At 49.0% G+C, this 27310-nt stretch overlaps 1 protein-coding gene across 4 annotated transcripts in view; it reads left to right on the forward strand.

The window, feature by feature from the left end:
• The first annotated feature begins 3774 nt into the window (after positions 1 to 3774).
• Positions 3775 to 27310, forward strand: part of Slc6a3 (solute carrier family 6 member 3) — a 34836-nt gene continuing 11300 nt past the window's right edge. The window contains exons 1-9 of one of the 4 annotated variants that reach the window (XM_040757736.1): positions 3775 to 3906; positions 5574 to 5902; positions 7735 to 7866; positions 12528 to 12759; positions 19324 to 19462; positions 20442 to 20576; positions 23397 to 23500; positions 24846 to 24970; positions 26936 to 27048. In XM_040757736.1, the coding sequence (XP_040613670.1) occupies positions 5617 to 5902; positions 7735 to 7866; positions 12528 to 12759; positions 19324 to 19462; positions 20442 to 20576; positions 23397 to 23500; positions 24846 to 24970; positions 26936 to 27048 (1266 nt within the window). In that variant the 5' untranslated portion in view covers positions 3775 to 3906; positions 5574 to 5616. Of the gene's footprint in view, positions 3907 to 4892; positions 5028 to 5573; positions 5903 to 7734; positions 7867 to 12527; positions 12760 to 19323; positions 19463 to 20441; positions 20577 to 23396; positions 23501 to 24845; positions 24971 to 26935; positions 27049 to 27310 lie in introns of those variants that run through there. The other 3 variants (XM_040757737.1, XM_040757735.1, XM_040757738.1) reach the window with 3 other exon arrangements.

The following is a 27310-nucleotide window of genomic DNA, read 5'->3' on the forward strand; positions in this document are numbered from 1 at the left end:
AGATCATTTTATCTAGGGAAACCTGATGGACTCTAAGCCTCCCTAGGTCAGATGGCCTCTTACACAGCAGCTTGCACTTCCAGAATCCATCTAGCTCTGCTCTGTTCAAAACTGAGCAGTCAGTGAAAGTCATGGTAAATAGACGGGAGGCATTTCCTTTCATGTTTCATGTTGTTTCAAAAAATCCAGACTCCCCAAGGGCCCCACTTCCTTCTGAATATAAACCCAGAGTGGTGCCTTTTAATGCATGTTTTAGCCAATCCCAGCCCCACCAGCACACAGACTCCGCCAAGGGGCAAACATTGCTTATCTTTTCTTTTTTCAACCTTCTGTAAGCATGTGTCTTACTAAGCATTGTGGAACCAGGCTCAACATAATCACTACTGTCTTAATCAGAGCAACTTGATTACTCCCAGAAGAGCCTGGACAGGATTGGATTCGTTGATGATCTAGTTTTAAAAAGGGGTCAGAGCTGGTATAGAGAGGGTTCCATCTACGCATCTCCCAGGAGGCTGTCACCAAAGTGAGGATGCAGCTATTTGGGTGACTCACACTTTTTCTAAGTAACCCCTCAAGCATGCTTCTCTCATTAAGCCCAATATATTCATTGGTTCACCAAACTGGACTAGGGTGGAATCGTTTTTGTGATCTGTTGTTAGTGCCCTTTCTGAGATGAAAAACTGTTAGGGAACATTAGCTTAAGAGGTGTTACATTCGTTTATGCTGTGGAGTATGTGTTTAATGATGCAAAGATGTGTTACAGTCTTTTATGTTGCATTTGTTTAACTCTGTGAAGCTGTGTTACTTTGCCTGTCTACACCTGATTGGTCTAATTAATAGTCAAACAGCCAATAGCTAGGCAGGAGAGAGAAATAGGTGGGGCTGTCAGGAAGACAGAATAAATAGGAGAGAAGAGAGAGGAGTAAGAAAATGAAAAGGAAACTCCATGGCCAAGTCACCCAGCCACAGAACCAGCCATGGAATAAGAAGGAAAGAAAACCAAATGGAATAGAGAAAGGTAAAAGCCCTAGACAAAAGGTAGATGAGATCATTTAGATTAGGAAAAGCTGGCTATAAATAAGCCAAGCTAAGGTCTGGCATTCATAAGTAAGATTAAGTCTCCATGTATTTATTTGGGAACTGGGTGGCAGGCCCCCAGAAGAGCTAAGAGTAAAAATGCCAACTACAAACAAGTGTTTATTCTCCTCTCCCTGAGAAGGTGTCCTGACAGAATGGACTGGCAAAGGCAAACTGCTTATCTCCTGGCAGCCCAGAAATGAAGAGAATGCCGGCACTAGGTGGGCTCTGTGTTTCCTCCTTTATCCTGTCCTATGGGATGCCCCATGCACATTTGGGGCATTCCCCTCTCTTAGTAATCCCTCTATAAATGTCCTCACAGACATACCCAAAGGTTCATCTTACTGATCCCCTAGGCACACCGCAATCCTCTCAAATTGTCAATCCATTACTGTCTTAGTCGCTGCTCTATTGCTGTGAAGAGACACCATGACCAAGGCCGCTCTTATAAAAGAAGGCGTTTCATTAGGGGCTTGCTTACAGTTTCAGAGGTTTAATCCATTATCATCACAGTGGGGAACATGGCAGGGGCATGTCAGCACTCATGGTGCTGGAGCAGTATCTGAGAGCTACATCCTGATCCACAGGCAGATATATTGTCTTAGTTAGGGTTTCTGTTGCCGTGAAGAGACACCGTGACCACAGCAACTCTTACAAAGGAAAAATTTTAATTGGTGCTGGCTTACAGGTTCAGAGGTTCAAACCATTACTGTCATGGTAGGATGCATGGCAGCAAGCGGGCAGACGTGGTGATGGAGAAGGAGCCAAGAATCCTACATCTGGATCGATGTACGAAGAGAGAGACACTAGGTCTACCCTGGACATTTGAAACCCCAAAGCTAACTCCCAGTGATACACTTCCTCCAACAACACTCTGAATGTAAGCTGTATTTGCATAGAGTTGTGTTTGCTACAGAGCAGAGGCATTAGAGATTAGAGGTGGCATCTCCTGAAGTCCCTGTCACCAGGTGAAGTGTCAAGGACTGAAACCACTCCCCCACCCCCATCTACAGGTAGAAATCACACCCTCTCCTGCCAGGTAGCATTCAGAATGGGGTCTTGGGTGGTGACCAGGTTTCAAAGGCCCCACTTCAGAAATGTTATTTGTGCCTTATAAAATGGCCATGGAGAGAGCTCTGTTCACCCCTGCCCTGGAGAGGAGACCCTGGGGAGCTTACCATTTGCCATCTGGGAGCAGCCCTCCCCAGACACCTGTGGCCCTGGGGATCTGAGACTTCCAAGCCTTTACTGGAATGAATGTTTGCTGGCTGACTACTCCAAGGCTGTGTCCTGTCAGCAGGCCCAGTTCACGATGTCAGCTGCAGCAGTCTGCCCCCCCCACTCTAATCTGCATGGAAGAGCAGCTCTAGGGGCTTCCTGCCTGGTGTCGTCCCCATGCTTGGGGGGGCTGAAGGAAAGTGATGAGGCCACAGGACATGGGCACAGAGAAGTAAACAGGTGAGGACCCAAGCCATTTGGAGGCCCCAAGTGAAAAGAAACACTGCCAGGAACTTAGTTCAGTGGGGCCTGCAGGCAAGGCAGCCTCTCCAGGACCCCATGCTTGGGCAAAGCTTTCACTTGCTCTTAGGGAAAGCAGAAAGGTGAAGGAAGCCTGAATGGGAGAGAGAAGTGCGGGGAAGAGAAGGGTGTGAGAAGGTGAGAGTGAAGGAAAGGGAGGGGCGGAGACAAAGCTTGGAGAAAGAGATCACACTGCTGCTTACCCTACCGTGGACTGGACCTCCCGAAGTGTCCGCATGTCACTCACATCTGGGCAGGAGAGCTCCAGTTCCTAGTCCTTTGGGGCCTGAAACAGGATATTGACCACATAGGCTATATTATAGGCCCTTCCAGGGAAATTGCTTTCTGATGCAGGCTGACTGGAGGGAGCCTCCTGATTTGAATCAGACGACCTGGATCCCTGTAAATACAGGTTCAGGCGAGGCTCCGGGAACCAAGCCAGAGCTCTGAGGTGGGTTGGGAACAGGCACACACTACACACACGCACTTGTGACCATGGTACCTGAGAACGGAGGTAGAGGAGAGTCAGGACGGATTGGAAGATATTGGTACTTTGGACCCTAAGGTCAGAGCTCACTGAATGGAGAGGAAGAGTCCCTGAGCAAACTGGCCAGGGCAGGGGCAAGACGCGTTGTGAGATGGCTAGGGACACAAGTGAGCCACCGCCACAGGACTGTGAGGCACGACCCACTTGCTTTGCCCTGGCAGAGCTGGAGAATCTTGTCAGCAGGTTGCTCAGGGCCACGGGAGCAGAATGGGGTAGTCGTACAGCATTGAAGTGGGGAGGCTCGCATGAGCCTTGGGAGCGCCAAGCAGGTCCCCCAGGCAGTGGACACTTCGCTCTGCTCCTCTGCTCCTCTGCTCCTCTGCTGGAACCAGTTGCCTGGGAGCCCCTTGCAGGCGCTGGCAAGACAACCCAAGGAGCAGGAGCAGGGACGAGAGACCAGGACGCTTCTCCTGGAAAGCAACTGTCGGTCTGTTCCACAACGCGTCCAACCGAGATACCTTGCTCCCACGTGGCCGAAGTAATCTGGCCGCGCAAGACACTGGCCTGCCCAGGCTTGGTGGTCTCTGGCTCGCTGTAGCCATCCTAGTACCTAAGAGATGCAGGAGCGCTGCCTAGCCTGTCCTCCGCCCACCCAGGGCTGGTCAGAGGCGGAGCCAGTGCCAGCAGGCGCCCCCGACGGCGGGCGGGGCTAGGCGGACCGACCCCGCGACTGGATAAGAGCTTGAGGCTGAGACCCGCCAGAGCTGTGAAGCAGAACTGCAGGCTTACAGGACCTCAGAGCTGAAGGCCAGCGCAAGAGGGAGGTAAGGACCAGGGTGGCTCCTTGAGCATCCTTGGAGGTGGCATCTCCATTTTCCCTGACCCACTCTGACCCTGGACGGCCAGGCAATGGAGCCACAGGCAGGAACCCCTCTCTGACCCTGGACGGCCGTGCTGTGGAGTGAGGTTCAGGAACTAGAGCCATCCGGGCTCTGGGTCCAAGTCGCCAACAGTCAGGGCTTTGGAGAGCAGCTCTTTCCACACAGAACTAAAGGGTGTGCGCTCAGCGCCTGTCCTGGAGTGCAGGGTTCCACAGAATCCAGGCTCAAGACCTTCTTCGCAGGAGGTTGCTGTTACTTCCCAGGGGGCAAGGCCTGGCTATGACTGAGTCTGGACATCACGAACCCTTGGCAGTGGGTTGAAGCCACCAGAGGGGCTGGAATCTAGAGGGTACACACCCTTTGGGGTTATTTTCACAACATGCAGAAAGCTCCCTCTCCCTTCTCCCTCCCCCTACCTTCTCTTGTCTTTTCTCTAAGCTGGGGCTGAACTCGGGTTGTGGGGAAAGACAGAGAACCTTGGCACAGGAGCCACCTGTTTCCTGATCCAGCTGGTGAAGAAACATGTTTTCCCAGGGGCCATTTTGCTATCTGTGCCCAAAGCTCGGCCCTGAGCCATGAGCTGAGGAGTAGGGTGGGACAGACAGGTGCCACCCGCGTGCCTGCAATAGAGCAGGGAGCAGAACCTGGGACCAGGTCCTTCGCTGTGCCCCTTGCCCATTTCACATCCAACCTACCCTGGTGATCCTACCTGCTGCCTAGCAGCTGCAAACCCGTTAGCCCATTTTTGACACGTGTGAGGAATTTGCATTTGGGTTTGTCACCAGGGTAAAGAGGCCACAGAGAAGTGGTGCATAAAATAACTTCTGTCAGGAGTTTTTGTTTAGGGATGCAGAGGAAAGTCACCCCATTAGAGCAGCCACCCAGATGCCGGGCTTCTGTCAGTGTGCTTGTCTGAGTTCAGTGGAAACAGGCTGTCACTGGGTGTGAGGGCTGCTGCCTCACTTACTCGCCAGGGCCCTGGCTCTGCGGAAGATCAGGAGAGGCTTTCTCTGGGAGTGCTGCTAGGGCAGCGGTGGACTGATCCCTCCTCTGGTGACATTCCGGTAACTCTCTGTCAGCTCAATGTCTGTGAAGGCATGGTCACGGGCAGGATGATTTGTGTATATGCTCCTTGGAGAAACTGATGGTCATTTGTTTTAGACTTGCAGTTACTGTGGCTGATTTTGGTCATATTCACTTTGCTTTTTATTGTATTACTAAATATAAAGAAAGTCACACAGTCTTACAAAGACTGAAGTGAGTGGAACGCTATTGGCAAGGTGGAAAATACTCCCCTGGGAATGTGGATAAGCAATACAGGCAACACCCGGGATTGTTATTAGGAAGCAAATTAGAAACCACACAAGCCTGCTCTAATGAGAATGCAGGCTTTGGTGGGAAAGGGAACAGCAGGGGTGTGTAGGGGTGTGTCTGTCTCTGGTCTCCACAGTCAGTCTCTCCCATCTTTATGAGCATCCCCAGCTAGCCTTCACCCTGGCCCTGGCATCTGGGGTGCTTGGACTACCTCAGATCTCTGTGCTCAACTCAGGTACCCTGTAGACAAGGCTACTGAACCTGTGCGTTGCTGTGTTTCTTTATGTTCACTGAAGGTCAAGAAGAAAGAAACGGAGTTCCTTGGGCCCCAGTCTACCCATGAGTAAGAGCAAATGCTCAGTGGGACCAATGTCCTCTGTGGTAGCCCCGGCTAAAGAGCCCAATGCCATGGGCCCCAGAGAAGTGGAGCTCGTCCTGGTCAAGGAGCAGAATGGAGTGCAGCTGACCAACTCCACCCTCATCAACCCACCACAGACACCGGTGGAGGCTCCAGAGCGGGAAACATGGAGCAAGAAAATTGATTTCCTGCTCTCAGTCATCGGTTTTGCTGTGGACCTGGCCAACGTCTGGCGGTTTCCCTACCTGTGCTACAAAAATGGTGGAGGTGAGTGTTACCTGGCCTGCTGTGCCTTCTAAGAGTGGGGAGTGAAGTGGAGGCCATGGAAACCATGGGAGAGTGGGGGCCGTGCTCTCAAGAAATGCTCACAGTAAAGGCTGAGGAGATAACTAAGTCAGTAATGCGCTTCCTGTGCAAGCTTGAAGACCTGACTTTGATCTCCCGAACCTCCCCCCCCAAAAAAAATCCAGGGCATGGTGGCACACTTTTGTAATGCTAGCTAGCACTAGGGAGGTAGAGACAAGTAGAACCCTGGAGATTGATAACCAGCAAGTCTCAGTCTGGCCAGTGACAGACACTGTCTCAAAAATCAAGGAGGGCAGCTCCTGAGGAGTGACACCCAAGGCTGATGCCTGGCCTCACAGGTCTCACATGTGTACACAGGGCCATGCTCACAATAGGAAATGCTGTCAGTGAGACAGTCCTATCCCCGCATAGGACAGCCAGGCTGCTCACCAGCAGCCATGACTTCAGTCTTCCCCAGCTGGAGGCCTCAGAAAATCTGACAGCCAAGGAACATGGATCCTAGACAGCAGCAAGAAGGGAGTAGGTGGAGGCATCAGGTCACAACTTCTATTTTCACTTTGTAAATAAAATTCTAAAAGACCAAAAGAACATGTTTTAAGATGACTTCGGCAGTGTTTATAGAGTTGCTGAACTTTGTACAATTTGAAGTTAAACTTAGGAAGGCAGAAGATGCCCCTGAACTAAAATATAACCATCTCCTCTATGCCCTCCCTCCCGCACTCTTTGTGCATACTGGCAAGCACTCTATACCACTGAGTCACATCCATAGCCCTCTGGATATTTTTAGTTTGAGTCAGGATTTCACTGTGAACTAGGCAGTTCTTGAACTCACTCTGTAGATCAGGCAGGCCTTGAACATACGGTCTTTCTGCCTTTAGCCTCTGGAGTAGCTGGGATTATGGGTCTTTGCCACCAAGCCTGGCTTCCCCACTCCCTTCTCTCAGCTATAGGACTGTAGCCGTCCAGTGGAGCTAAAAAGAAGACAAGGAGCAGGGTTAACAGAGAAATTCAAGTTGAGCCCAAAAGGTCTCTATTTCCATGGCTTGGTCTCCCTGACTGGTTGCAGGATATGAAGAATTGCTTTGGGAAGGAAGGACTCACCCAAGCAAATCCGTGAGCACAATTGCTTAATTATGTACTCTAGAAGATGAGAGCCCAAGGCCTCGGCAGCCCCAGTAAGTGATGGGTGAGGAGACTCCCATCTTCCTCATCAAGACCTCAGGAGAAAGTTGTGGCCACGCTCTGACTCATTCAGGTTGAGGGGAGCAAGAGGACTCCGGTGGGGTGCAACCTTGGTGGAGTAGAGGGTGCAAGTTAAGCCCTGCACTCTGGCCCCAGGAAACTCCTGGTAGCAGAAACTCAGCTCCAGTCTCCAGAGAAGCAGGCTCTAAATGTCAAGATTAGGTCTCTGATCCCAGGACCACAACTCTCCAGGGGTAAAAGTGGAACCAGGCATGAAGAGGCAAACAGTGCTAGCAGTGATGCTGAGAAGTGACTCCAGACCTTGACTACCTTGCTTCTGGCTGAGCTCAGGACATGGGGTGGGGTGACAATCGGAGGCATTGAGCAAAACATGCCCAACACTGACTGTGGCTGGGACAGGCAAGGAGGTGGGGTTTACCACCCATCCAGGATATCCCCCTTGGGTGGTAGCTATTCAGAAAGTCTTCCACTCCAGACAGAAAACTGGGTGACAAGATCATACCCAAAGGCACAACATCAGAGCCCACATATAGATAATGAAAGCAGCCCCCTTCTGTGGCCCCAAGCTAAAGCTGCTGTCCTGTGCACAGGTGCCTTCCTGGTACCCTATCTGCTCTTCATGGTTATTGCTGGGATGCCCCTCTTCTACATGGAGCTGGCCCTTGGACAGTTCAACAGAGAAGGAGCTGCTGGAGTCTGGAAGATCTGCCCTGTCCTGAAAGGTAATGTGCAGGGACATGGGCCCCTATGAGGCATGTCCGTGTCCCTGGGGCTTCAGAACAAGATGATGGTGTTATGGACAGGCCCTGCTTTCCTAAACTATGTGGACATATGCTCTTATAATATGGGTTCTACCTTAAAGACTGTAATGGCCAGGAATCTTCTAGAACGTTCCCTTGCTCCTAAGCAAGGCTGCCCTGCAGCTAAGTGGTGGTGAATTTGTCAGGGTATTAAAATGGTAAAAGTTTTTTAAAACCTACTTATTTGTCATCTGTCTATCAGTCATTTACTTACCTATTTATGGTCCATTAAGCAAGCACCCTTTTAATCTATCATCTGTCTATTCATTATGGGCCATCTATCTGTGCAACCATCTATCTCCAAACATCACTCATTTATCTGTCTACTTATTTATATACATATCTATCTGTTCACCTATCAATCATCTATTATTCATTTATCAATCATTTACCTACCAGTCATGTGCAATCAGAGACCTATCAATCATCTACATAGTTCAGTGAGCCCAAGAATGTTTACTCAAGGCTTCAACACTATGAGACAGATGTACTTTACACGGACAGGTGGCCTGCCCAATGGTTGTCACTTTCCAGATGTCACCTTCCTTGATCCCAGGTGATCCCAGGTAGAGAACACTATGTCTTCTGCATGGCAGACATTGACAGTGAGAAGTCCAAGGACCTCCCCATGTGGTAAAAGCAAATTCTGGGTCCACCCAACTTTGGAACTCCCTTGTCCTAACCTAATGCTGTCCCAAGGAGGTAGAGTTCCAGGAGACTTCAAGACTCTTCCTGGAAGAGATCCAGTGAGGTTCCCCTCCAATAGTTGGCTCTTGCTAAGAAAATAACTTGAAAGACGAGCATTGCATTTTCTCAGAAGTATTTGAGCAGTGAAAGAAAGCAGAGCTCCAGTTCCCAGTGCAGTCTGTGGACCAGTGTTTGCCATCGAAGACCAGAAACTGCCGCTCTGGGTAGGAGAAACAAAGGGTTGCTGTTCAGGTCATGCTCTTTGTGGAAATGCTACTCTTGTACAGTAGAAATGTGAATGCAGAGGCTGTTGGGCACAGGCAGCAGACTGCTAGACTTGGGATTTACATATTGTAAGTGTTGAGTAACATTTTTCCCTAGGCTAAAATGATTCCCTGGATTACACTGAAATGGAACTGTATACAGAGAGAGCCCATCAAAACCTACCTCCATGCACAACTTTAGATCCAGATAGACCCTCTGGGGACACACATTGGCACTGGATGTTCCCTGTTGTGATCAAAATGTAGGAGCCAGCACTTAGAAGAACTGCCCAGGACTATCTGACACCATCTAATGGAGAACTACTGTGGCACCTGGGAACCCTGGGACTCTAGGAGACAATTGTTGTGTTGAAGTGGTGTTTCATTGTCCACTTACTATACAAACTTTACTGGTTCAGTGTCAGTGGACTCAATCTAAGAGCTACAGATGAAAATGAATGACTCATGTCATGTTCTCCTAGACTCCATCTAGCAGTGCTAATGTGACCCAGGGAGTAGACACAACTTCTGAGGCTGTAGCAGTAGCCAGGATGAACTGGAATCAAATCTGTCATTCAGGTGGCAGTTGATAACTGAATTAAAAACCCAGCCTGCCTAGCCTTGTATAGAGAACATGTCAAGAGTTGGTGGCCACATGTGCCATGCACACCGCAGGGATGCCAGAATTTGATCTGTCAGATTTTTTGAGGCTCATGCCCCTTGATTGTGGAGAAGGACTAAGTTTTCCGCAGGATGCAACCAATCCTGTGCCTTAGTCTTCACTGGGAGCTACAGAACTGAAGGCTGACAGGAAACCAGGAAAGAGGGCAGACTGAGTAGCCAGCACTGTAGCCAGCAGAGGAAAGTGAGTTAGCTCACACAGGGACCTACCCACAGCACAAAGTTCTCCATCCATCTCTGGGTATTAGTAATGGTGTACTGCAACAATCCTAGCACCAAGTAACCTGAGGCAGGAGGATTGCATGTTTTAGGACAACTCAGGCAGCATAAAATGCTGGTTCTTCAGCAAAACCACTAATTTTTTTATTTTGCTGTTTGTAAAGCCTCAGTAAACCATTTTAAATAGCACCAAGGTGCCATGCAATGTTAAAAACTTGGCTTGGAACACAGTGGAGATGTTGATACCGATAGCTTTGTAGAGAAAAAGAAGACTATGGTCATGTGGCTAGGTGGAGAGAGAGACCCTCAAGAAGGTGGATAGTGAGCAGATCCAAGTGAAGATCCCCTGCTCCCTAGGCTGGCTTTCATACCATTCCAAAGACAGGTCTATAGGAGGGCCATGCTGGAGCAGAAGCAAGGCTGTGGAACAACCTATGAACCCCAGGTGTGGAACTCAGAATCTCAGTCAGAGATGTTCTGCTCCTTAATTAGGATGGGGAAGCTGCACTCCAGGAAGCCAACTTCGAGCTTTGGCATCTGTGTGCAATCATGGAAGTTCATTCTCTCTCTCTCTCTCTCTCTCTCTCTCTTTCTCTCTCTCTCTCTCTCTCATATACACAGAGAGTGGGGAAGAGAGAGGGGGAAGAGAGAGGGAAGAGAGAGGAGAGGGGGAGAGGGAGATGGAGAGGAAGGGAGAGGGAGGGAGAGAAGGAGAGGGAGGGAGAGGGAGAGAGAGAAGGAGAGGGAGAGGGGAAGAGAGAGGGAGAGAGAGGGAGAGAGAGGGGGAGAGGGAGAGGAAGGGAGAGGGAGGGAGAGAAGGAGAGGGAGGGAGAGAGAGGGGGGAGAGAGGGAGAGGAAGGGAGAGGAAGGGAGAGGGGGAGAGGAAGGGAGAGAGGGAGAGGAAGGGAGAGAGGGAGAGGGAGAGAGAGAGGGAGAGAGGGAGAGGAAGGGAGAGGGAGAGGGAGAGGGAGAGAGAACTATAGCCACTAAAAGCATCATGGTTGATGAGAATACTCTCCTATCTTGATTTCAGCTAGGTAACTTTTGCAGCCTGTGCTTATGATGAGGAAGACGGCCAGTGAAGCTATAGTTAGAATATATGCTGTGTGGCAACAGTCATCACAAGATCATTATTTTTGTTTTGCTTTTGTTTGTTTGAGACAGGGTCTTATTCTATATCCCATGTTGCATACTGACCTCAAACTCACAGTGATCCTCCTGCCTCAATCTGAGGATTTCAAGTATATTCCACTACACTCATCTGTAAGAACATTCTTTTTTTTTTTGGTTTTTCGAAACAGGGTATTTCTGTATTGCTTTGGAGGCTGTTCTGAACTCGCTCTGTAGACCAGGCTGGCCTCTAACTCACAGAGAACCGCCTGCCTCTGCCTCCTGAGTGCTGGGATTAAGGTGTGTGCCACCAACATCTGGCCTGTAAGAATACTCTTATGGCAAACAAAAAGAGGTGTGGGTGGCTTCTAAAGGCTGTGTCTTATGGGACATAAAGGATGAAGCCAGTAGTGTTGGCAGGTTGGTGACAGGTTATACTTCAGCCCCTAAAGCTGGTGGCTTTCTGGGGCTCCATCTTCTTCAAAAGCAGATCTCAGAGTGACCAACTCAATAGTCAACTCTTGTACCTGCCTACCTAAGGAGACATTTTCCTTACCCCCAGCAATTGAAAGGTCATAAATCAGAACAATTATATCTGCAAAGCTCAGAGTGGATATTTGAATGAGAAAAATTCTGCATGGATTTCAGTCAAATGAGCTGTAGTGCAGGAACATGACTGTGCTTACTAGCCTTCAAGGAGTTCTTTGACCAATGCGAGGAGCCTTTTAACTGCCTGACCATCTTCCTGCTGCTCAGGATGACCCTTTTCTGTCAACTGATCACCTCTGTGTTCTACTCCAGTTTACAGGAGTGCCCACTAGATGGCTGATCCCAAATTCCAGGGTCAGTGATCTTGAAAAGAATGTATCAAGCCCTGAATGATCCCAAATGATTAAGTGTACCCATGGGTGATCTTGGAAAGTCCTGGGTAGTCTCTCACACTCAGGTAAAACTAGATGGTCTGGTTTGGCTCTGACCAAGCCTTGAAACCCCTAGGTAATCATGCATGGTCTGGGAGACACTGGGTGGTCATGCATGATTTGGCAGCTCTAGGTGGTTGTGAACATGCTAAATGACTATGTTTATCCTGAATGGTCTTGGAGAAAGCATAAGTAGTTGTTAATGGCTGTGTCTTAAGAGATTCTGGGTAACTCCAACAGGTATGGATGGATACAGATGGTTGTGGATGGCCTGTATGATTCTGGACAGCCCTGGATTCCCCTGGGTAATCGCGGGCAGTCTTGTTTATCCTTTGATTTTTGAATGGACCTGGGTTCTTGTGGATGGCCATAAAGGGTCCTAGTTGTCTTTTAATGATTCATGGTGGCTCTGGACAGCATTGGTCATTTCTGGGTGACTCTAGGTGGCCTTTGATGGCTCTGTTAACATGGGTGTTTCTGATGACTCTCGATGTCTCTCTGAGACATATTGGTATCTCCGGAAGATACAGATGACTTTAAAAAGTGACAATCCCTTCTCTGTAATCACAGAGTAGGGTCTGGTACCCACTCTTCCTATGTGTTTTAAGGTGTTGTGGAGTGTGAAGGGTATCAGTGCACTGACACAGAGTGAGTAGATAATGGGAAGGGGCATCGTGCTGACAGTGGTTCTACTGTCATCCAGGTGTGGGGTTCACCGTCATCCTCATTTCCTTCTACGTGGGCTTCTTCTACAATGTCATCATTGCATGGGCACTGCACTACTTCTTCTCCTCCTTCACTATGGACCTCCCATGGATCCACTGCAACAACACCTGGAACAGCCCCAACTGCTCCGATGCCCGTGTCAGCAACTCTAGTGATGGCCTGGGCCTCAATGGCACCTTTGGAACCACACCTGCTGCTGAGTACTTTGAGTAAGTGAGTGGTCAATTCTTCCTGCCAGCCTGGAGAATGGGAGGGTTTGACAGTTCTGGGAACTCAGAGCAGCACTGAAGATACCCCGCACACATCTTGTTCTCAAAGCTGTGTTGAACTAGTCCCTTCCCTTGCCCACAGCTCTGGAATCCTGACCCTGGGCATCATATTTCTGAATTGCAAGGGATGATCTTATGCATCCTCATCCGGACTCTATTGATGGGGGCCTCTGGAGGGATGCACCTTGGTCTGTTGCCCACTTGTTCCATTCTGGCTCTATAGTAAGGTGGGAAGAAACTGCCCAAGACACTGCATTACTTCTTAGAAGGAAGCAGAGCTCTGGCTTGGGCTTCCGGGGCACAGGGCACAGAACAAGCAAGTTCTCTGTTAGCTACAGAAAGGAACCTCTGAGCATCACTGCCTGGGTGCCTCAGTGTCATAGGTAGGATGCAAGAACTGTCCCTTGCCATGAGGTTTTTCTCTCTTAAAAAATTTACTTACTTCACTGTATCCCTTTTCTATGAATGGTACTGGCTTTCTTTCCCCAACCCTGGTACACTCTCATCTCCAGCAAGCCTTCCTGGTTTTCTGTCTTCTTGACAGGTCATCTCCTTGCTTAGACTCGCTGTAGGCTAGCACCCCTCCTGGGATTTGTTTTCCTGAGTCTATACCCTTCTTTATCATTAAGTGGCCTAGCCTGGAAGGCCTATGACACCTACCCTATAAGGCCACTATTGGCCTTTCTTGAAGTCTAGGCATGTGTATGTTCACTCATGTGCATGCACATCTCTGCACACATGTGCTTATGTGTCTATGTGTGCACACATATGTGTCTGTGTATGAATATGATGCTCACCATAAAGAGCCACGTTGTCATAGGCAATGTTTTCCCCTGTATGAATTTTCAAGATGGCAGCTATGAAGATGTAAATTTATAGATGTAGGAAGGAGTCTGGGTCTGGAGCTGCCCTGCCTCTCTTGGGACACGGCTGGCCCACGCTGACTGAGGCAGGACCTGCTGAAGTGTAGCTTCCGTGACAGACATAAGCAAAGGAAATTCAAGGCAATCACTGCCAAGGTCAGGGTTTTCCCATGGACACTGACATTCTTTGTAGGACTGAACTCTCACTGGCCTATTTGAACATGTCTTACTAGTCATGATTAAATGCGTTAAGAGTTCACTTACTGCTTAACAAAAGCTGTAGCTGGGCCAGTGTCTGTGAACTTAACCCTCAACAGGCTGAGGCAGGAGGAATGCAAGTTCAAGGAATACAGAGGAGAATCAAAAGCTTAAACAGAAGGGGCTTTGGACAGCAGGAATGACATCATTTCTGCTCTAACTGCAAGCAGGTTCATTTGCAAACCAAGTGCTCCACCTTTAAAGTTCCAAGCGGTGCTCACTAGAGCAGGGAGACTCTGGGAAGGTGAGTGAATGGAAGCCCTGCCCTGGATGTTTAGAGTTTTTCCCTATGACAGCAAACAACGAATGACAGCATTCCTCAAGGAATGCTTCCACTATAAGTAGATCTTAGCCCATCCTTAAGGCCTGTTCACTATTGCAGCTCCCTTACTGAGTACTTTAATGAACACTGGTCATGGGCTCCCATCCATGGGAGCTGTGTCAAGCCAAAGCAGACAGACCAGCAGGGATGTGGGGGAACCAGTGCCTGAGGATACCAGCTGCATTGTTGCAGCTTGGGGATCCACCAATTGCACTAAAAGAAGCCTGGATCCAAGTTCAAGCTTGAGTCAGGGTTAGCTTATTACATAAAGAGAGACTGTGTTTGTGATCCCATGTGTCTTTCACAACTGCCAGATGGACTGGAATGTGTTTTGGAACACTCAGGGAGAACAGAGATGTCAGAGTATGTGAGGGGCCTGGAGAACTGTCTGATATCTCCTTGGAAGATGCAGGGAGCATTGATTCCTCTGTGTGGTTTTCAGATGAGGAAATTAGAGGGAAAATGTAAAATAGTCTAGGGCTGTTGTTTTGTTTGAGACATGGTTTCTCTATGAAACAGTCCTGGCTGTCCTGGAACTAGCTCTGTAGACCAGGATGGCCTTGAACTTAAAGAGAATCCACCTGCCTCTGCCTCCCAAGGACCAGGATTAAAGTTTGTGCCACCACCACCCAGCCTAGTCTAGGGATTTTTTTGACAAGGAATAATGGAGGAAAGAGTGTTATCTTTTAAAAGTCAGACTGTGAAAGTCTGGAAAGGCAGGATACAGAGTAGAGGTGTCCATCCCTGTAGCCCTGGCCAGACAGAGAGCTACCGAATGTGACTAGGGCAGAGATGGAGACAAGAGAGTATACATTACCCTATGAAGTATGTAAAGACAAAGCTGATGGTTGACAGAAAAGCTGTGTCCTCTAACACAGGCCTCCATGGTAACAGTCTAACTTTCCTGTATGTGTGTGATGACACATCATGTATTTGACAGCTAAGATGTTGGCAGGAACTCGTGTGAAAGAGTAGCACCAAGCATGTCTGCTGCATTCTTGGAGAGAATCAGGCAGGCCTTGGTGGGACACCAAACACTGGTCATGTCAGCCCCAGGCTCTGACTCCACAGGGACAGTGCAGTTGTCCAGGATGAGGTATGTTCCCCAGACATGACCGGTCTTGTATGTAGAACTGGTCCCTGTGCCTGCAGTCAGCTTGGTCAGCCCATGTCTACCACAGTCAACAATGAAAGGGATGCCAGGGAGACTGACCGCAGGAGGCCCCATGTCCCAGTCAACCATCTATTACAACCATCTATTCTTGAGTATACACATGAGACCGTTTACAACAGTGTGGCCTGCATGTGCAAGTCAGAGGACAACTTTCAGGAGTCAGTTCTATCCTTGGTGATACAAATATTTACTCACGGAGTGTTCTCATTGGCCCTGGTGATTGGGTGTCTTGAAGGACACATGTTCACGAATATTAAGTCTTCATTTTACCCCTTTGCCATCAGGAAATGTCCCTCTTGGTCATGAGGTTGACCTGAAGCTTGTGGTCCTCCTCCTGCATCTTCCCAAGTACTGGGATTACAGGGATTAGCAGATGCTACCATGCAGCAAGGAGTCCAGTCTTCTTTCTTAGATAGTAGACTTGGTGGGTTTTATGCTATGATAGTATCTTGCACTTGTCTTCCTTTAGGAACATAAGGTCTGGTCTGGGAGGTCAGGTTGGTGAATGCAGTGAGGTCTTTCTGCATCTTTAAACTCTGTGATTATGGCTCTGGGAGTTGCCCTTGAAGGATAGTTTATCCTCTATGCTCAAATGGCTTTTTCTGACTAATCGGTCTCTCTTTTGGCTAGTGAACAACCCTTAACCCTGAGTGAGATATGATGATGTCAGCTCTCACTCCAGTGGGTGTTTTTCCTGGTCTCCATTTCCTGCAGGCTTCACCCTGGTGTTCAGTGAGGCACTTCATGCACTTGTAAGCAGCTTTGTGGAGATCCAGACTAGAAAGATCCCTCTTTCCAAGACTCTGCCCTGCAGTGTGCAGATTCTTGGGGTCTCTGAGTTCCAGTCCATTCTTTGTACTCAGTGAGACTCAGAGTTGATCCCAGAACCCTACCCCACCCTGCCAGGAGTGAAGACTCCTGCAGGTTGAAGTGGGCACTGGCCGGATTCATCCCCCTGTGTCCTTTTCCTGAATCACAGTCCTAGGTTACCTCCAACCCAGCGCCCGGGGCCCCTTCCATAATGGCTAGGGTCCAGGCTACCCGCATGGCCTCACTCTGCATTATAACACACTCCTGTTGGTGGGACTGCAGTCTTACCTCATCTATCTATTATTGTAACATGCTCCCATGGGCAGAACAAAGATTGGAGGTAGAAATTTGGGCCCAGACCCTAGCTCGGCTACTTGTTAGCAGAGTCTTGAGGGGCTTGCCTTCTCTATGGCTTGGTTTATCTATCCTTTAAATGGAGAGAATAGACAGGATCCCAAAGAGACTGTAATTGATGCCCTTAGTACAGATTCCTGTTGAGGCAAAAGACTCACAGCCAGGAGCTCAGCTTCAAAGCGAATACAGCACAGCTGGTACTATAAAGCTTTCTCAGTGCTGGTGGGTATGCCAGGCTAATCATGCCCAGCCCTCCACACCACATAAGCTTCCGACATTTCTGCACATCAGCCCCAAATCACCTTCCTTGTTGACTGCAGGCCCTCACTTTCAGGAGCATTGTCCCTGCTGTACAGCGTGGGGCTTTCTGTGGCTATTGGTGTGGCTATTTCCCATGGCTGGCTGGGGAGGTGAATAGGTATGGGGGGGCTGGGCTTTAAAGAGTCCATGAGATCTTGTGTGCATGTGTGTGCCATGAACTTCTGTGTACATAGTATATGTGTGCGTTTTCATGGGTGTGTATACATGTACTTGTAGGTACATATGTATGTGTGTGTTATTTGGGTATGAACATGTGCTCAATGTAGATGTGCATACATGTGTGAATACATGCAACATTCATGTATGGGTATGTCTATGCTGAGGACAGAAATCAAGTCTGGCTGTCTTCTCTAATCACTTTCGACCTTATTGGATGTGCCTATGTGTTGTATGTGCATATACATGTGGGTGCATGTACATGTGTGTGTGTGCTTACATGTGGAGTTCAGAGACTGACATCGGGTATCTTCCTCAGTCACTCTTCACTTTCTCATTTCTGAAACAGGATCTCTCACTAAACCTGGAGCTCATCGATTTGACTAAGCTAGCTGGCCAATGAGCTTCGGGATCCTCCTGTCCCCTGCATCCCATCCTAGAAATGGATTTATAGATATGCACCAGCAGATCTAGGGATTTAAACTCAGTTCCTAACACTTGTACAGTTACTGGTACATTAACTACCGTCTCCCCAGCTTCCAGACCAAGGAATCTTAAACATTCCAAAGCATCGAGGCCTTTTATCACAGAATGAAACCAAAGCAGTGTAATCCAACTCATGTCAATAGTGGCTTAGAATGAAACCAAAGCAGTGTAATCCAACTCATGTCGTCAATAGTGGCTTAGCACAATCACTGGTAAAGCCATGCAGGACAGTACCTTCAGGATCCAAACCCTATGTGGCCCTAATCTACCTGAGTGCCACCTTCCTCCTTTGGGAGGAGCTGCACAGTTATGGCATGTAGGATTGTGTGCCCACTCTAACCCCATCCCTTGCCTCTGGCTCTTTGTACACCACCCTCCAGGCAAGGAGAGTAAATGGTCGCCTCCCTAAAGTTCAGGTAAGATCTGTTCCTGTGAGACACAAGGCTCTGGGATAAAGTTGGGGCTTGGAAAAGGACACAATAAACTGTGTGGGTCTAGACTTGGTGGCTTTATCCTGAATTTTGTCTCTCCTTCAGAAGCTCTAAGAAATGAGGTCCCACTGGGGCAACAAAGTAAGGAGCATTGGACAGCAGCACAGGGCAAGGGCAGGGACCTTAAGGATCCTCAATGCCAAGATAGTGCCAGTAACTCTACCAGGAAGTGCACTGGCCTGTCTCATTTAGATCAAGTGATTCATACTGCATACCCACATGCTAAGAGCTTGCACAGTATCCATTGTAGACAGGATGAGAAGCAAGCCATTATACTCTATAAGACAAGAAAGAACTATGGTACCCTGACCACACTGGGACCCCTGCCTACCTACTACCTAAGGAGTATAAGGGGAGGGTGGAGCTGGAGTGCTGCGCTGTCCCTGCTGGCAACAGCTAGAGCCACCCCAGTTGTGGTTTCTAGACTATAAGGATCAAAGTTCTCCAACTTGGTGCCATGATTCCTGTTTCAGGTGAAAATCTCCAGAAAGTTGGGGTTAGTTGCGTTCCATTGTAAGTCTGGACGTTAGCTTCCTGAGAAACCTCATCTGACCCACAATTGAACAAGCTTGGGATGTGGTGGCTCCTCCTGTTATTTTGGCAGAAGCACCATTAGAATAGGCCGGAGCTTTGAGCTTTGTGATAGTGATGGAGCCACATCCACGTTGCCAGGTTCTTTGGAAGCAAGTGTACCTTCCACACATTCTCTTTAGGATGGCTTTCCTCAGAGATGAGTGCAGCTGTGTGTGGCTCTCCATCAGAGCATCCCTCCAGGAGCCTCCTTAAAGTGGCAGTAACTGTGTGAGCCAGGATTGGAGAAGTCAATACAGAAAGCACAGGAACCTGCATGTGCAGTTTTACTGCCCAGAGCTCTCCTGGTTTTACCTCTGAAAAGGATTCTGGGACTGTTGCAAGATAGCAGCTCAGAGTGGCTTCATTCCTGATTTTTAAGATCTCCATTTCTCTCTACACCCAAACTTCCCATTCCCTCCCAACTCCAAAACTCAGGTCTGTTGGTCAAGCAGGGTGTTACTGACCTCCTACAGGTGTCCTGGCAAGACATCCGGCTTCTCTGACCATCTTAAGGCAGTTCTGTGACTCAGGGGACAGCCTTGAGTCCTTCATAGCAGGAAAGGCTATTTCTAGTTAGATCATACCAGGTACTTTCCATATGACAAAGATGAGGAGGATAGGGACTAGCTCAGCTGTCCCATTCCAGTCCTGGAAGACAACTGTTCCCTCCAGAATCATCTGTTGCCTCTCCTCCAGGCGTGGTGTGCTGCACCTCCACGAGAGCCATGGTATTGATGACCTGGGTCCTCCACGGTGGCAGCTCACAGCCTGCCTGGTGCTGGTCATTGTCTTGCTCTACTTCAGCCTGTGGAAGGGAGTAAAGACCTCAGGAAAGGTGAGGTGGAAACCAACAGGACCCAAGAACACATGGTGGTGGTTGGATGGGTGGGTGGGTAAACATATGGCCATGGTTTGAGAGCAGCTATGTGGTCACAGTAGGTGGGTAGACCCATGACCATAGTTGTCTAGAGTAACATGTGGCTATGGTTGCATGGTTGTACACATGGCCATGGTTGATAAGTAGCCATGAGGCCATGTTGAGTAAGTTAACATATGACCATGGTTAATGGGTAGCATATGGCTGTGGTTGGTGGATGGACATGTCTCCATGGGTGGGTGGATGAATATGTGGCCATGGTCAGTGAATATGTGATCATGATTAGTGTGTGGGCATGTGGCAATTATTGGATGAGTGGTCATGAGATCAAGATCAGCTTGTGATTTTGTCTAGGTATATGGACATGAGGCTATGGTTGGGTAGGGGGACGTGAGGTCATGTGTAGTGGGTGGAAACATGGATGTAGTTGAGTGAGAAAGTAAATAGGTGGTTATGGTTGAGTTGAGAGTAGACAGGTACCCATGGTTGTTTAACCACGGACACATGACCATGTTTACATAAGGAGGAGATGTATGGCTATGGTTGAATGAGAGCTGACATGTGACCATGACTTGGGGGGGAGCAGTAAGACACATGATCATGGTGGATAAGCACAGATATTGTGCTTAGGGCAGGGCATTGAGAAGAACGTTCATAATGCTGTGTCCAGCATGAACTTATTTCTTACTGATGAAAATATTTGGCAGTTATGTGAGTATGGGTACCCATGGCAATTTGACCAAAATTACCCTGACACCTGTTATAATACCTTTGTCAACACAGGGGACCCTCCAATAACAGCAAGTATCTCCTTCCCTGACCTCATGCCTCAAATCCACTCCTTTCCACATACCACCCAAATGCATCAATGTAAGCTCCCACCAAGGCCTCACTGCATGCGACTTAGGCCCCTTGGAGACATTGTCTTCTCTTCCAGGTTGTATGGATCACAGCTACCATGCCCTATGTGGTCCTCACTGCCCTGCTACTGCGTGGAGTCACCCTTCCTGGAGCCATGGATGGCATCAAAGCATACCTTAGTGTGGACTTCTACCGGCTCTGCGAGGCATCTGTGAGTACAGCCCCCATCATGGTTGGCAATCCTTGGAGCCAGTGGGGCTTGTGACAGGGTTCCTGCATATGGTTCAGGGGCCCAATATGTGGTTCAGCAATTCCTTCCTTTCCTGTGAGGTCAGCAGATACAGACTTGTCTGTTAACCTGTATACATGTCTCCATGGGTGGGTGGATGAATATGTGACAATGGCCAGTGAATATGTGGTCATGATTGGTGTATGGGCATGTGGCCATTATTGGATAAGTGGTCATGAGACCAAGATCAGCATGTGATTTTGTCTAGGTATATGGACATGAGGCTATGGTTGGGTAGGGGGACATGAGATCATGTGTAGAGGGTCCCCTGTGTTGACACAGGTATTATAACAGGTGTCATAGGCAGTATTGGTGGACAAGAGTACATTAGACACTTAAGGGAGCTGAGAGGATGGAGAGAAAGGAGGAGACAGAGGGATGGCCATCATCTCTGGTTCTCCACAGGGATGGAAGGGTGTGCCAGCCAGAGCACCATGAACATCCCTCACCTTCTTCACCTATGATATTACTGGTCCCAGCAGGGATGTGTGTGTGTGTGTGTGTGTGTGTGTGTGTGTGTGTGTGTGTGTGTGTGTGTGTGTAGTGTGTATTTGTAAGATGTCACCAAGAGCACAGTCTGTGGCTCTGTATTAATTGTCTACAGGGATGTGCTGCCTCAGGGCCCATGAACCAGGGTCCATCTTTGGGAATCTGAATTCCTGATCCACTGAAGGTTTCTTAAGTAAAAGGTTAGACGATTTGGAGGCCTCATGAGAGTTGGGCTCTTCCAGGCTATAGGAGATATTCCTGAGAGAGGAAAGGGGCAGTACCATCTTTGGAGAGCAATGAAAGCAGTCATTTTTGAGACACAGTTGTGACTGAAAGTCATGTGGGCTGGGTTGGGACAGGTGATAAACTCCAACGGCATTACAGGGAAGCACAGACACTGTGGTGGTCCTTCTGGAAGAGACTGGGTCTAGGACATGATGTGTGTGGGTCTCCGATGGAGTAGGGCATGACACCTGGAAGGCAGGAGGGCTGCAGATCCATACTGGGGCTGAGTCACAAGGTCCTTTGGGAGTTTGCTGCCTGATACAAACCTGAGGCAGAAGTAGGCAAGAACTGGCTGAGATGATCACAGTAAGGAAGGCTCAGTGGGGAGTGGCAGTGTCAGCATAAGTCTGTGTGGAGGTAGAAGGAAGGCCTGACAGCATGCACTCATGTCCCACAGAGTGAAGGAAGACGTGGGGAAAGCAAAGGTGACCTGTGACATGGACCCAAAACCAGGAGGGCTATGGACATCATCCATGTGGGAAACTGGACAGGCCAGGGGCAGGGAAGACATGTTTGAGAATTCAAGACAAAAAGAAGGTGAAGGTCATTTGAGTCTCAGCAAGCAGACAAGCTCCCCACAAAAGAAAGCAGGGAGACACTGCATGTGAGGTGCTAGGGGGAAAAAAAGCAAGTCACGAAGATGAGAGGCTGTGAAAAATTAAGATGGGCAGTATGACTGGATGGATGGAAGCTAGGTAGACAATAGATAGATAGATGCTAGATAGATATTGATAGATTAGATGACTGAATGATACACGATAGAAATAGATACCTAGATAATCAAATGTATAAATAGAAGGAACTGACAAGGAAGAAAGGAAGAAAGGAAGCTGTTTCTAGGGCCTTGTTAGGAAAGTGCTCCAGGTAAGGTCAGCCAGGCTTCTGAGCAGGGCACAGGTTGGCCCTGGGTGTGACAGTGGCCCAAGCAAAGTGCATGCTGAGAACCCAATGAATGGCACACGAAAACCTCTGGGGGGGGATAAACAGGGTGAACACTGGGACTTTGTGGGAAACAAGAAGTTCTTGGTGATGTTGTTCCTGCCTGAACCACCTCAATATGTGAGTTTGCTGTGATATAGGGGCCACACGGGACAGCAAGGCCCCCTCTACTGACTGACCACCTGCTCAACCACTCTGAATTTGGCCTTCCCAACATGCTGAGGCCAACTGTCCTCAAACACACAGTCCCCAACTCTGGGGTAGTCTGAAGCTCTGGACATTGCTACCCAAAGGACAGTGATGCCGTTCCCTTGTTGTCTGGGCTCCCACAGTGCAGGGCTCCAATCTCCTCAGCAGCATCCAGTCCTCTGCTCCATGACAGCCACTTCAGACATCCTGAGCTTGTCCACTGCAGACTCCAGTGACAGGTTCCGATATTCTTGACTCGGTGTCATGGACCCTGGGCTACATGGCACTCAGAAACAAATTCTAATATGGTCCAGGCCCCAAATAATTTAGATGATAGATCCTTGGGAGAGACTTCAGAGTCTTCCCACCAAGACTACATGGGAGCTCTTCTGTGCAGCTCCCTAGGTCTTAGCATCACCCTAAACCAAGCAAGCTACACCTGACTTTATCATTTTGGAACAACTATCAGCTCTCATACCTTTCTTTCTGCTACTGCTGGACGTCTATTCCTGGCCTCAGGTGGCCTGGGGCTCTGTCCATGTGCCCCCTGAAACCACAAGTTGATAACCAAAAACACAATCTCCCTTTTTCAATGCCCTTGCAGACCAGGGATGTAGGAAGAAGGCCTGTTTCCCAAGACAGCAGGTATCTCCACCACCAAGGATTTGCTGAGAACTTTTGCCGCCTCCGCTGGAGGTGAACATGGAGTGTAGATAGGAAGTCTATGTTGTCACCTGGAAGATGGCCTGGTGACAGCTCCCACTCTCCTCTCTGGTGGAATTTGAGTCCCACAATTCTCTCTAATCATGCCACATGCTCTCCCATCTCTGACTGTGACAGGTGTGGATTGATGCTGCCACCCAGGTGTGCTTCTCCCTGGGCATTGGTTTTGGGGTGCTGATCGCCTTCTCCAGCTACAATAAGTTCACCAACAACTGCTACAGGTAAGTCCTAAGGTACCATCACTGGGAGATGGTCTGCAAAACCTACTCAGTGTCACTGATCCTGGGGTCTGCCTCTGGGAAGTGAAGATTTCCTGTAGGAAAATCACAAAATCTCTGAGTCACACAGATTTCCTTTCCTTAGTTTTGTTTGTTTTACAGAGACACGGGGCTTTATGCTATAGCCTAAGCTGTCCTGAAACTTACTATGTAGCCCAAGCTGGCCTTGTCATGACCTTTCTTCCACATTAGTCTTTCAAATACTGATAATAGAGGTGTGACTCACCATGCCTGTCTTCACACAGAATCTTCCAACAAAATCTCATGTCTAGCTTTAAAGAAGATACTGAGACATGAGGTACTATGTGCCACCTTCAGGGAAGAGCCAGATCCCTAGGACAAGGTTGCCAGCCAGCCCTTCCTTTTCGGATATACCTTCATCTCTCCTTTCTCCCTTTTGCTATTCTCCATCCTCTCTCTCCCATCCCCCACCATGGGTTTCCTCTCCTTTGCTCTGGGTCCAGTTTTACCTAAGACCTTCACCTAGGGCACTCTCATAACCTAAACTGAGGGATCCTGGCCCTGCGAGGACGTCCCTGTGCTGAGAATCTTAGCCTGGGTCACCTAAAGCTACATGCTGGCACTCTATCAGAAAGTTCCACATCCAAAATGTAACACTTCCTCCTAAAAACAGAACCAGTTGATCCTGAGATCTGTCCTCTTTGAGCTTAGTGGGCACCGAAAATATAGAATAAGCACAGGAAAATGGTTCCAAGTCGTCACCAAAGGAGATTGCACAGAGGGAAATAAAGTGGAGGGTGGTTGTGGACCCCCATCCTGAGGCAAGTCCTACTTGGAGCCCAGGTGTATACTGGGGCAGGCTCTCCACAGCCAAGTATTGGGTCATCCAGTGTAGACTGGCCACAGTGGAGACCTGACCTTTCTGGTGGTCTCCAGGCATGCCTCAATCCCTGATTATCAGTGCTTAGAGTAGATTGACCAGACCAGCCACTTTGGCACCCCCTGTGTGTGCATGAAGACTTCGTTTCACCAGCCCCCAAACCTGTGCATGCCCAGGTTCCACTATTCTTGTGAGGTGGCCCAGAGCCAAGATGACTGTGTGAATGGCACACAGAGTGGTCATCTTTCCCACTGCCCTGAGCCCTGACGGAACCCAGGAGTACCAGACAGGTTCTCCCAGTTGTAGGTGCTTTGGTGGTACTCCTCACAGAAGCTTCCCTCTGAGCCTGCCCATCCCCTTCCCTAGATGCTGAAAGTGGGTAATAACAGCTGGCTTCCCAGAGCCATAGCTTAACGGGTACCAGGACAGTCTGTCTTGTTCCTACAGAGACGCAATCATCACCACATCTATTAACTCCCTGACAAGCTTCTCCTCGGGCTTCGTCGTCTTCTCCTTCCTGGGATACATGGCACAGAAGCATAACGTGCCCATCGGGGATGTGGCCACAGATGGTGAGCCCCCAACCCACCACATCCCACTCTGTCCTCTCCGGAGTAAGGACAAAGGGACATGGCCGAGACCCAAAGGATGTTGGGTATAATAAGACCTCCTGGCTCAAATGAGAGCAACCATGGCCGGCTGATGTTCATGTGACTTAGCAGCCCCAGTCCAACTCCCAGGTTCCTCCCACCCTGCTTCCTCCACAGTGCCTATGCGGGGCTCACATGAAACCAGTCCCTCAGCCTCTTCCCTGTAGATACTGTGTAGAGGTCTGGGGGAACATCACCAGACATTGTCATCTGGGTCCCCTGGGAGTTCATGCTGTAATGGAGTATGTAAAGCTCAGGGGAGGGGAAGACTGGGCTTTTCCAGCCACACAGTGTCAGGACAGGAAGGTACTGGGCTTCGACTTGACTTGCCAAAATGAAGCAGTTTCTGACATTAGCTGTCAATGTCTCCTAGTGAGTGTCCAGAGATCGTGGCAGGCTTGAATGAGATTTGGGTCTAATCCCTAAAGTCCTTCAGTCTTTGACAAATGATCTTCCCTTCCTTCTAATTTACCTGCCTTTTTGGCACTGTTTTGGACACCAAGTATCTCTCCACACCTGGAAGTTGTGACTAAGTAGGAAAGGCAGAGGGGAGGACTCAGTGTAGCCGGGTGGCGTCACGTCTTCATTTTTTTCTGTTTCTATAACAAAATGTCTGGAGCTGGGTGACTTTACAAAGGAAAGGCTAATTTAGTTCACAAAGGTCCAAGAGCATGCAACCATGAAACCATGAGTGTGTCTTTGGTGAGGGCCTCCAGATGGAAGAGAAGAAAGGACCCAGTGCCTATGGGCTAAACACGTAGCCTTGCTGTGTAAATGTCCACTCTCTGTGATGAATTACACTAGTCAGCCTTCCATCACTGGAAAAATGTGTAAGAAAATCAGTTTTTAAAAGGGAAGGCTTGTTTGAACTCAGTTTCAGAGACCTGAGCCCAGGATCCCTTGTTCATCACTTTGGACATGGACGAGACAGAATATCATGGTGGGGTCATCATGGTGAGATCCTGAGGGCTAAGAAACCAAGGAGAGAAGGGTTTGGGGCCACTGCACATGACTTACTTCCCCCAACTAGGTCCCCCACAAGAGCCCATTCAGTATGAATTCACCCGCCAGTGATGTTGATTTCCCCATCTTCCACACACCCGCAACTGTGGATTAGGTCTTCAGCACAGGGAATCCTACATCCAAAATGTAACATCAATCCAGTCTCAAGAGACCCACTGCTGAGAGACCTAACTTCAATCTCCATAGATTAACAATCTCTTCATGAGGGTGGTACCCCCATAACTCAATACCTCCTAAAGGCCCTATTACCACGTTATCAATCTATCTTAAATTTCAACACAAACTAGGAAGATGGCTCAGCTGATAAAGTGCTTAGCATAAGGGCTAAGTCCAAATCTCCAGACTTTGAGTGTGTGTGTGTATGTGTATGCATGCACACATGCACATGCACATGTGGGGCGTGCATGATCTGTGCAGGAAAGCTATCTGGAAAGGCATCTGGGACTGTCTGAGGCAGAAGTATCTGCCAGTCTCTTCTCTGATCCACGTTTTGATTAAACGCCTCCCATTCCTGTGTACACATGTGAGCTGCGGAACAAGAGTGCAGGGTGGCTGAGCACGAGCTATCTCAGGTGACCATCTACCAGGTGCTCTTGGGCACCCCAGCCAGTGCCTGCTAGGTTCTCAGGAAGTAAGGACTCCTAGGAGAAACAGAAGGAAAGCAGTGGGGGAGAGTTTCAAGAGATCTGAGCATGACTGGCATTGACTCTGCCGGGTGGCCTGATGGGATGGTGGGGCAACAGAAAACAGACTGTGACAAGTAGAGAGTCAGGGGGCAAACTCGTGACAGTGGTGAGTTCCAGGTGTGACAGGTGGGGAAGCCAGGAGCAAGTCTGTGGCGGTGATGAGGGTTTATGCCTGTAGGACCTGGGCTGATCTTCATCATCTACCCTGAGGCAATTGCCACACTCCCGCTGTCCTCGGCCTGGGCTGCTGTCTTCTTCCTCATGCTGCTCACTCTGGGTATCGACAGTGCTGTGAGTAACACGTACCCCAAGGCTCCACATCCATGCCTCGTTGTTGGCCTGTTTCTGGGGATGCTGCCCCTGTGGGGCTAGGCATAACCCCAAACAGTTCCTTAAACTGCATGTGCTTAGCACAGAGCCTGCACACCAGGTTCAAACATCACCATGACCCTCTCTAGACCTGAGTGGTAGTGGTTGAAATGTAACTTTCCCTTTTCTAATCCAGTATCAGGGTCCAGACACACCAGTAGTCAAAGGGTTTGGTCCATAATAG

The sequence above is a fragment of the Mesocricetus auratus genome, unplaced genomic scaffold (genome assembly GCF_017639785.1).
Source record: "Mesocricetus auratus isolate SY011 unplaced genomic scaffold, BCM_Maur_2.0 Super-Scaffold_100015, whole genome shotgun sequence".
Classification (NCBI taxonomy): domain Eukaryota; kingdom Metazoa; phylum Chordata; class Mammalia; order Rodentia; family Cricetidae; genus Mesocricetus; species Mesocricetus auratus.